The sequence below is a fragment of the Heterodontus francisci genome, chromosome 45 (genome assembly GCF_036365525.1).
Source record: "Heterodontus francisci isolate sHetFra1 chromosome 45, sHetFra1.hap1, whole genome shotgun sequence".
NCBI lineage: Eukaryota > Metazoa > Chordata > Chondrichthyes > Heterodontiformes > Heterodontidae > Heterodontus > Heterodontus francisci.
This window is the reverse complement of record NC_090415.1, coordinates 10,714,089-10,725,331: the sequence shown is the minus strand read 5'-3', so window position 1 is coordinate 10,725,331 and position 11,243 is coordinate 10,714,089. Positions and strand designations below refer to the sequence as shown.

Below are 11,243 nucleotides of genomic sequence, written 5' to 3'. Positions count from 1 at the left end.
TAAAAATTGGTCGTGTGATAGAAAACGAGGAGGATTGCTTTCGGCTGCAGGAAGATGTTGATGGTCTGGACATATGAGCAAAAAATGGCAAATGGAATTCAACCCGGATAAGTGTGAGGCGATGCATTTTGGGAGGTCAAACAAGGCAAAGGAATACACTATTAATGGGAATATACTGAGTTGTGTAGAGAATGTGAGGAACCTTGGAGTAAATGACCACTGACCCAGAAGGTAGCAGGACAGGTCGACAGGGTGGTTAAGAAGGCATATGGAATCCTTCTCTTTATTAGCTGAGGTATAGAATATAATAGCAGGAAGGTTATCCTGGAAATATATCAACCATTGGTTAGGCTACAAATTGAGTACTGTGTGCAGTTCTCATCACCTCATTATAGAAGTGATGTAATTGCATTATAGAGGGTACAGAGGAGATTTACGAGGACATTTTCGGGACCTAAAAATGGAGCTATGAGGAAAGATTGGGTGGGCTGGGATGTTCTCCTTGGAACAGAGAAGGGTACATCTGATTGAAATGTATCACATTTTGAGAGGCCTGGATAGAGTGGAGGTCAATGGCCCATTTACCTTCATAGAGAGTGACTCGGGAGCAAAGACTTAAAGTGCTTGGTAGAAAGATTAGAGGGGAAATAAGGAAAAGTTTTCCTCACCTAGCAATGCAAAACTGGGCGTCCATGAGGGTGTGTGGGCCATTCGGATTAATGTGTACAGTACTGGTCTCCTTATTTAAGGAAGGTTGTAAATGCGTTGGAGGCAGTACAGAGAAGGTTTACTAGGCTAATGCCTGGAATGGACGGGCTGTCTTAAGAGGAAATCTTGGACAAGCAAAGCTTGTATCCGCTGTAACTTAGAGTAAGATGTGACTTGATTGAAACATATAATATCCTGAGGGGTCTTGACAGGGTGGATGTGGAAAGGATGTTTCCCCTTGTGGGAGAATCTATAACAAGGGATCACTGTTTAGAAATATGGGGTCGCACATTTAAGACAGAGATGAGGAGATTTTTTTTCTCAGAGGGTCATGAGACTTGGGAATTCTCTTCCTCAGAAGGCGAAGGAAGCAGAGACTTTGAATATTTTTCAGGTCCAGGTAAATAGATTCTTGACAAGAAAGGGAGTGTAGAAAACCGGGTCGTGCTGGAAATGTGGAGTAATCAGTTCAGAAATAAACTTATTGAATGGCAGAGCAGGCTCGAAGGGCTGAGTGGCCTACTCCTGCTCCTAATTCGTATGTTCGTATAAGATGAGCAAGATACCAACAGCAGCAGAATTGTACTCAACCCCAATCTTTAAGCTCATGGCCCGGCATATCCCTCACTCTACAATTAACATCAAACCAGGAGACCAAACGTGATTCAATGAAGAGTGCAGCAGGGCATGCCAGAAGCAGCACCCGGCATACCTCAAAATGAGGTCTCAACCTGGTGAAGCTACAACACATCATTACTTGCATGTCAAACTGCATATGCAGCATCCGATAGACAGAGCCAAGTTATTTCATAACCAATGGATCAGATCTAAGTGCTGCAGTCCTGTCACATCCAGCTGTGAATGGTGGTAGACAACTAAACAACTAACTGGAGGAGGTGGCTCCACAAATATCTCCATCTTCAATGATGAGGTAGCCCAGCACATCAGTGCAAAAGATAAGGTTGAAGCTTTTTCAACAATCTTCGCTAGAAGTGCCGAGCTAATGATTCATCTCAGACTATTCCTGAAGGCCCCAGCATCACAGATGCCAGACTTCAGCCAATTCGAATCACTCCGTGTGACATCAAGTAGCGACTAAAGGTGCTGGATACTGCCAAGGCTCTGGGTTCTGACAATGTTCTCCAATAGGACTGAAGACCTGTGCTCCAGAACTTGCTGCGCCCATAGCCAATCTGTTCCAGTCCAGCTGCAACACTGGCATGTACCTAGCAATGTGGAATATTCCCCAGGTATGTCTTGGACACCAAAAGCAGGAGAAGTCCAAGCTGGCTAATTAGACCCCATCAGTCTACTCTCAATCATCAATAAAGTGATGGAAGGTGTCATCAACAGTGCCATCAAACGGCAGTTGCTCAGTAATAACCTGGTCAGTGACACTCAGTTTGTGTTCTGCCAGTGCCACTCAGCTCCTGACCACATTACAGCCTTGGTTCAAACATGGGCAAAAGAGCTGAACTCAAGAGTGAGGAGAAAGTGACTGCCCTTGACATCAAGGCAGCATTTGACCAGGTATGGCATCAAGGAACCCGAGCAAAACTGAGATCAGTGGGAATACTCTCCGCTGGTTGGAGTCATACCTAGTGCAAAGGAAGATGGTTGTGGTTGTTCGAAGTCAATCATCTCAGCTCCAGGACATCACGGCAGGAGTTCGTCAGTGTAGTGTCCGAGGCCTAATCATCTTCAGCTGCTTCATCAATGACTTTCCTTCAATCATAAGGTCAGAAGTGGGATGTTCACTGATGATTGCACAATGTTCAGCACGATTCGTGACTCCTCAGCTACTGACGCAGTCTGTGTAGAAATGCAGCAAGACTTGGACAATATCCAGGCTTGTGCTGATAAACGGCAAGTAACATTCATGTCACACAAGTGCCAGGCAACTACCATCTCCAACAAGAGGGAATCTAACCATCTCCCCTTAACATTCAATGGCAATTAGCCTCGCTGAATCCCCCACTATCAATATCCTAGGGTCTACCATTGACCAGAAACTGAACTGGAGTAGCCATATAAATACCGTGGCTACAAGAGCAGATCAGAGGATAGGAATCCTGCAACGAGAAAATAACCTGCTGACTCCCCAAAGCTTGTCCACCATTTACAAGGCGGGAGTCAGGAGTGTGATGGAATACTCTCCACTTGCCTGGTAGCGTTCAGATCCAACAACACTCAAGAAGCTCGACACCATCCTGGACAAAGCAGCCCACTTGATTGCCACCCCATGCACAAACATTCACTCCCTCCACCAACGACACACAGTAGCAGCAATGCGTACCATCCACATGATGCACTGCAGCAACACACCAAGGCTTTTTAGACAGCACCTTGCAAACCCGCGAACACTACCAACTAGAAGCACAAGGGTAGTAGATGCATGGGACCACCATCACCTGCCAGTTCCCCTCCAAATCACACACCATCCTGACTTCGAACTATATTGCCATTCCTTCACTGTCGCTATGTCAAAATCCTGGAACTCCCTTCCTGACATCACTATGATTGTTCCTACCTCACATGGAGTGTAGTGGTTCAAGAAGCCATCTCACCACAACCTCCTCAAGGGCAGTTATGGATGGGCAATAAATGCTGGCCAAGCCAGCAACACCCACATCATATGAATGAATAAATCAAACAGGGTGGTGGTGGTCTGGAACTCACTGCCTGAAAGGGTAGTTGAAATATAAACCTTCAAATCATTCAAAAGAAGTCTGGATATGCATCTCAAGTGCCGTAATCTGCCGGGTTCCGGACCAAATGTTGGCAGGTGGGATTAGAATGGGTGGAATTTTTTCGGCTGGCACAGATACGATGGGTCAAGTGGTTCCTTTCTGTGCCATAAACGTTCAATGTTTCTATGATTCTGAGTGAATGTATATCTCTCCTTCTCACCATCACCCAAGCCTCTCGCCCACTCCAGATCTTTCCCTCTCTCTCTGCCTTTTTTTCGCTATTGATGCTGTCTCTCTCCCTCTGCCTTTGGTGCTGTATCTATGTTGGCGATACAGTTACTGAGTGTTATGTGTATGCATTCTATTGTAGTACTGATAGTCTCTCTCTCTCTCTCTCTCTCTGATGATACAGGTGAAGGTGAAATACTGTTGTTCAGTGTGATATGGACACACAGTTGGAAATTATAATAATAAAAGAAAAATACTGCGGATGCTGGAAATCTGAAATAAAAACAAGAAATGCTGAAAATACTCAGCATGTCTGGTAGCATCTGTGGAGAGAGAAGCAGAGTTAACGTTTCGTGTCAGTGACCTTTCTTCGAACCCCTTCACCACTATGTCACCTTCACCTGTATCATCAGAGAGAGAGACAGACAGACAGACAGACATAGAGCGAGTGAGAGACTATCAGTACTACAATAGAATGCATAAATAAAACACTTACTAACTGTATCGCGAACATAGATACAGCACCAAAGGCAGAGGGAGAGACACAATTCTGAAGAAGAGTCACTGACCCGAAACGTTAACTCTGTTTCTCTCTCCACAGATGCTGCCAGACCTTTTGGAAATGTAAGACTGATACACTCTCTCCCTCCCTCTCTCTCTTTCACTCTCCCTCTCTCTGTCCCTCTGTTGTTGTATATTAAAGGGTAATGGTGTTATTGCGTGTGTTATGGACACGCTGAACAGACGTGCAGCACTGCAACAGTGAACTCTCCTCCGGTGCCGCGGGTGAGACGGTCACTGTCACTTCTCCGCTCGGTACGTTCTAATCTGACGGTGCATTTATCTGTCTTCAGTCCTGCATCGAAGGACGGAGAGAACCAGCCTGTCACTGCCTGGAACAAAAAAAAAACACAGCGTCTGAATGTGGGATTATTCTGTAACTGGACATCTCTCCTTGTTGACAGTGGGATGTCCGGGACACCTGGAAAAATATGGATAGACTATAGGAAGAGACAGTCGATCATTTGTATTTTCACCGTCAGGAAACATGTTTATGTGTGCGATCAATAACATCAAACCGGACAGTAGTTTGAACACATTCAAAGCTGTGATTTGCTCTTGCCGTCGAACCAAATAAACAGACAACATTCGCAGCGCCAGTCTCAGAGTGTTTAACACTTACTGAGTCTAGAAAATACAAATACCCACCGTGAATCCGCAGCACAGGCCGAGCGGAGGGGAAATCCTGTCCTGGGAACGCTAAATTGAGCGAACAGTTCGGCCTGAGATTGTGTGGATGTGAATATTGTGGAAGAGAGTGTATTAAAGGGGCGGGCGCGTTAGTCTAATGCCACTGTGTTTGTGGGTCTGGTCTCATCGCCGGATTTCCGAGTCCCTCTTGTGTAAAATAACAAGATTTTCCAGTCAAAGAAGCACTTTGCTCCCCTTCTAATCCTCAAAGTGGGAATTCAGTGTTGTTTGTTTGTTGATTTCAAGATTTTAGTCGGAAAGTATGGAACATGTCAGCGATCGGCTGAGAGAGAGTCATCAGTGCAGCAATGAAACGGGTTTCAGTCGAAAATGGAGTCTTTACTTCAAGTGAAACCTTTGTGACAGCAAACATTCTGATGTCAGAGACAGGAAGGATCTAGCCTGGGACTCTGGAATACCCGAATTTCAGTGGAATTGGAGAGTTTAGGACCAGAGAGAAACACAGAGAGGCAGCAGGAGCCGGGAGCTGACAGCAGGTTGTCTCCGCCCCGTCCGCTCACTGCCTTTAAGTTGCTCAGTGCCGCCACCACCAGCTTCATTTCTGACCCAGTTCTCACTGACAGAGAGACTTTGTGCAGAGTCCTGGACATGACCGATACTGTAGCCGCCGAAACGGCTCCTCCAGCCGCCGCCGCTACAGTCAAGACTCCCAAGAAGAAGAAGGCGGCTCCTCGGAAGGGGTCAGGCGGTCCCAAGTTGGGAGAGCTGATCCTCAAGACTGTGGCGGAATGCAGTGTCCGCAGTGGGATGTCACTGCAGGCAATAAAGAAGGCTCTGCGTGTTAAAGGTGTCGATGTGGAGAAGAGCAAGTTCCCAATCAAGCAAAGTATCAAGCGGCTTGTGGCGAAAGACTTCCTGGTGCAGACGAAGGGCACGGGGGCCTCCGGCACCTTCAAAATCGCGAAACAGGAAAAGAAGGGAAATGTGGTGAAGAAGATTAAGACAGGAGCAGCCAAGAGATCTTTAGTGAAGAAAACAGCTGCCAAGAAACTGATCACAAAGAAAACAGCCAAGAAATCCCCAGGGAAGAAAATAGTCGCCAAGAAAGTGAGCAGCAAGAAGACAGCAGCCAAGAAAGTGAGCAGCAAGAAGACGGCAACGCCAAAGAAGGCGGTAAAGAAAGCAACGCTTCCAAAAAAATCTCCAGCGAAGAATGCCAATAAAACCAAGAGGGCCACGGGCGGAAAGCCGCCCAAGAAAGTTCAATCATCAAGGGGCGGGAAGAAGCCGAAAGCAGCAAAGGCTCAGAAAGCAGTCCCTGGAAAGAAGTGAAACAGCACGGGAAACTTGTAGACATCTGAACCCAAAGGCTCTTTTCAGAGCCACCCACGTCTCTCAGGAAAGAGCTGATCCCCCGATCAAATGATCCCTGTCCCGCAGTCGTGTGCACATTTCACCTAGGTTCCCTGGTGACTCTCAACCCAGCCCTTCCTCACTCTCTGTAACAAATCAGGGATGTCCGGGCCTCACTGTACCAGGGTATATGTTCGGTGAAGTCTCAGTTCATGCCCGTTTCAGGGTGACAGCCTGTAACACAGTAACACGGGCGAGATACCCCGCGTCACATCTCAAACTCATACATGATTTTGTATAATTCAGCTGGGGTTCGGTTTCAGTAAACTGCTCAATCCGTCTGGGAGGAGAGGTGTGCCGAAACAGGTTGACTTGTGATCGGAAGCACTGCACTTAGGCGGGTGTATTACGAACTTTTATTTGTTACAGATCTGTATTTAGACCGCCGGTTTTCTGTTATCAGTGACTATCAATGCCGAATCTCCAAGTTTTATGCTGAGCTCTAATGTCGAGAATTGTTTTTTCTTGAATTCGCGGTTCGAGCAAGTGGGAGGCGGAGCGAGAGGATCAAAGACATTTCTCTGCTCTGTCTGTCACTCAGTTTCCTCCAGACACGCCTCTGTCTCTTTCTCAGTCAGGTCGGGGCAGGCTGTATAAAAAGGCAGCAGAAACTACTCGTTTCACATTCAAAATCGGTTTGTCTGAAGAAGCGTCATGACAGGAAGAGGTAAAGGAGGCAAAGGACTGGGCAAAGGCGGAGCAAAGCGGCACCGCAAAGTGCTTCGTGATAACATCCAGGGCATCACCAAGCCAGCAATTCGCCGCCTGGCTCGCCGTGGCGGAGTGAAGCGCATCTCGGGTTTGATCTATGAGGAGACCCGCGGGGTGCTGAAGGTTTTCCTGGAGAATGTGATCAGAGATGCGGTCACCTACACTGAGCACGCCAAGCGCAAGACGGTCACCGCCATGGATGTGGTGTACGCTCTGAAACGCCAGGGCCGCACTCTCTATGGATTCGGCGGCTAAACAAATCCACCTTGTCTACCAAAAACAAAAGGCTCTTATAAGAGCCACCCAAAACCTCATATAGAGATAAGTGACCTTGAAACTGCAGCGGGGATGTCTTGGGATGTGAAATTGTTGTAGCTCATCCAATGTTATGTGGACTTTATCAGATCAGTATTGCATTCTCTTAGAGTCACTTTACGTGTCGCACATTTTTTCACTGTCTTCTTCTGTTCCATGTTTAATAACCGCGTCATGAATTAAAAGGTTGCATTTGATCATGTCTATTGCCGACCTGAACTGCCGGTAAAGATGCAGAAAAGGATTTACTCCCGTTAGAGTAAGAAATGGCCGGAGCTTTATTCCCGCCAGAGACCGAACAGGGAATGAATCCCAATTCAAACCGTGTTGGAAGACACAGAGGGGGATCTAGGGCGGAAAAAAATCACGCTAAAAGCACTGAGATTTTATAATCGCTCCCGCCAAATTAGGTTTTCTTTCATCTTTGCGTCGTTTACTAATTTGAAAATGGCGGGCTTTTTGAAATTGATTCAATTTCAGTTGCAGTTCAAACGGATGTTGCCGGGACTGGAAAAAATGCAGCTATGAGGAAAGATTGAATGGTCCGTGGTTGTTCTCTGTGGCACAGAGAATGCTGAGGAGAGATCTGATTGAATTGGATAACATTTTGAGAAGCCTGGATAGAGTGTAGGTGAAGGGCCAATTTACCTTAATACAGAGGTCACTGACTAGGGGTCAAAGACTTAAAGCGTTTGGTAGAATGATTAGAGGGAAGATGAGGACAAGGTTTTTTTCCCTCTCATCTGCAGGATGGTGGGGGTCTGGAACTCAATGTCTGAAAGGGTCGTTGAGGCAGAAACCTTCAAATCATTTAAAAGAAGTCTGGATATGCACCTCAAGTGCATATTCTATAGGATTACAGACCAAATGCTGGCAGGTGGGATTAGAATGGGTGGAGAGCTTTCCGGCTGGCACAGACACGATGGTCCAAGTGGCTTCTTTCTGTGCCGTAAACTTTCCATGATTTTCAGAAAAGAGAAGGCTGAGGGGGGACATGATTGAGGGATCCAAAATTATGAAGGTCATTGATAGGTTAGACAGGAGGAAACTTTTTGTTTTTCCTTAGCGGAGGGATCAATAAGTAGGGGGAATAGATGGAAGGTAAGGGGCAGGAGGTTTAATGGAGATCTGAGGGGGAAAAAAACACTCATCATGTGGTTGGAATCTGGAACACACTGCCTGAAGAGGTGGTAGAGGCAGGAACCCTCACAACATTTAAGAGGTATTTAGATGAGCACTTGAAACGCCATAGCATACAAGAATACGGGCCAAGTGCTGGAAAATGGGATTAGAATAGTTAGATGCTTGAAGAAATACTTGCAGGTTTATAGGTCAATTGCCCCTAGTGTAGGTAGATGGTAGGAGAATGGTGGGGATGCCGGAGGGAATATGGGATTAATGTCGGATTAGGAGAAATGGGTGTTTGTTGGTCGGCCCAGACTCGGTGGGCCGAAGGGCCAATTTCTGTGCTGTGTAACTCCATGATTCTATATTTAGTTATCGCGTCATGAATTAAACGGTTGCATTTGATAATGTCCATTGACGACCTGAACTGCCGGTGAAGATGATGGATTTATTCCCGTTAGAGTAAGCAATGACCGGAGCTTTATTCCCGCCTGAGACCGAACAAGGAATGAACCCCAATTCAAACCGTATTGGAAGAAACGGAGGCGGAATCGAGGGCCGAAAAATGAAGCTCCGAGCAATGAGATTTTATAATTGTTCCCGCCGAATTAGGTTTTATTTAATCTTTGAGTCGTTTGCTAATTTGAAATTGGCGGGCTTTTTCAAATTGATGAAATTTCAGTTGCAGTTCAACCAATCAGGGAGCAGCAATTCCCACCGCCCTTTTTCCATGGTTTCAAATTGGATGATGGACGGGGTTTCATCCAATCACAACATTAGGGCGGTCCTTCGACTGTCTTAAATAGGCAGTCCCTGAGCAGCTTCAGCATTAAACGCGACATTGTGTAAGGTCTCCGTAGATAATGGCCAGAACCAAGCAGACAGCGCGGAAATCGACCGGAGGGAAAGCTCCCCGCAAGCAGCTGGCTACCAAAGCGGCCCGCAAGAGCGCTCCAGCCACGGGCGGAGTGAAGAAGCCTCACCGTTACAGACCCGGCACTGTGGCTCTGAGGGAGATCCGCCGCTACCAGAAATCCACCGAGCTGCTCATCCGCAAACTGCCCTTCCAGCGCCTGGTGCGGGAGATCGCACAGGACTTCAAGACAGACCTGCGCTTCCAGAGCTCTGCCGTCATGGCCCTGCAGGAGGCCAGCGAGGCTTACCTGGTGGGGCTCTTTGAGGACACCAACCTGTGCGCCATCCACGCCAAGCGAGTCACCATCATGCCCAAAGACATCCAGCTGGCACGCCGCATCCGCGGGGAGCGAGCCTAAACTGACCCTGCCCGGAACTGAGTTCGGCATCAAATACCACAACGGCTCTTTTAAGAGCCACCAAATCGACCAAAGAAAGAGTTGTGATCTCTTGTTCATTCCAGCACATAAACGTCTCAGAAGGATTTGACCACTTATTTACTCAAAGCCGGGAGACATAAATACTTTTGTCTGCATCCGGCAGCTGGAGATTTCATGACGTGGCAGTTGTAAGATCTGGAGTAGCGATACCAATGTGCACAGCGCATTTTAATAGACCGGCGATCGTTTTCGGACTGAACAAATGTTTGTGGTACATAAAGGGTAGAATGGTAAAAGTGCCTTTCCAATAGGGTCTGAGGGAATTAGAATGTATTTCATCTGATGAGCAACTAAATGCCAAAGTCCAGTACGCTTCATTCCAACACTAAACAACGATAACAGTACAATATTACAGTCTTTCAGACAGTAGCCAGCCCTTTCACAGATAAAGTGGGTGGCTCTGAAAAGAGCCTTTGGGTTCACAGATTCAAGTCAGGCCGCTTCACTTGCCCTTCGTGCTCTGAGCGCTGGTTTTCTTGGGCAGCAGCACGGCCTGGATATTAGGCAGCACCCCGCCCTGAGCGATGGTCACCCCTCCCAACAGCTTGTTGAGCTCCTCGTCGTTGCGGACGGCCAGCTGCAGGTGTCTGGGGATGATGCGGCTCTTCTTGTTGTCCCGGGCCGCGTTGCCGGCCAGCTCGAGGATTTCAGCTGTCAGATATTCGAGCACAGCAGCCAGATAGACCGGGGCTCCGGCACCCACCCGCTCAGCATAGTTCCCCTTTCTGAGGTGGCGGTGAACACGGCCGACCGGGAACTGCAATCCAGCCCGGGAGGAGCGAGACTTGGGTTTGGCCCGAGATTTCCCACCGGTCTTCCCTCTTCCAGACATTGCCACAATCTCACAAACACTTTCACGAAGAATGCTGAGATCCGCCCACATTCCTCCTCCTTGTACCTTCTGGAGGAATGGTGTTGGGGACACTGCTGATTGGTCAGTCAGCACTCGGTGTCATTGTGCTGTACATGTAACCAATCAGAGAGCTGCTCAATTCACCAATCACAAGAATTGAGAGCGAAAAATAAGAGCGTGAATTTGTCAGCCTCCCAACGATATTTCACATTTGAAAAGCCCGCCAATATATTTGTAAAACAAGGGGCGGCTTCAATGTTGAATATTACATTTATAGGTCATATTGTTTTACAGAAAAGATTGTAACAACTTTTAATTTTTTTTATTCCACATTTTGTCCCTCATTGTTCCAGATTCGCTTTTGTAATCCGCCATGTATTCTGCTTTATTCTTTTCTTTTTATGATACTGTCTGTAACCAGCGGCTGAAAGCCTCATTCACAGTATCCTGCAACCGGACACATTTCAGGTCAATTTTCATCATAATTCTACATCACTGATTATAGATTGATCCCTTTTCGTGGAGGACAAAAGAGGAGTAGAGATATTCTGTGTTATGTGCCAAAAAACCTATCTGCCGACATCCCTGACCTTCTGACTCCCTCTGTTACTGTCTCTTCAATTATTTCCATTT

At 47.0% G+C, this 11,243-nt stretch overlaps 1 protein-coding gene across 1 annotated transcript; it reads right to left on the bottom strand.

The window, feature by feature from the left end:
- Nucleotides 1–10,199: 10,199 nt before the first annotated feature.
- On the bottom strand, nt 10,200–10,589 carry LOC137356453 (histone H2A.J-like). The gene has a single exon (XM_068022347.1). The coding sequence runs from the start codon at nt 10,587–10,589 to the stop codon at nt 10,200–10,202; it is 390 nt and encodes a 129-aa protein (XP_067878448.1).
- Between the last annotated feature and the right edge of the window lie 654 nt (nt 10,590–11,243).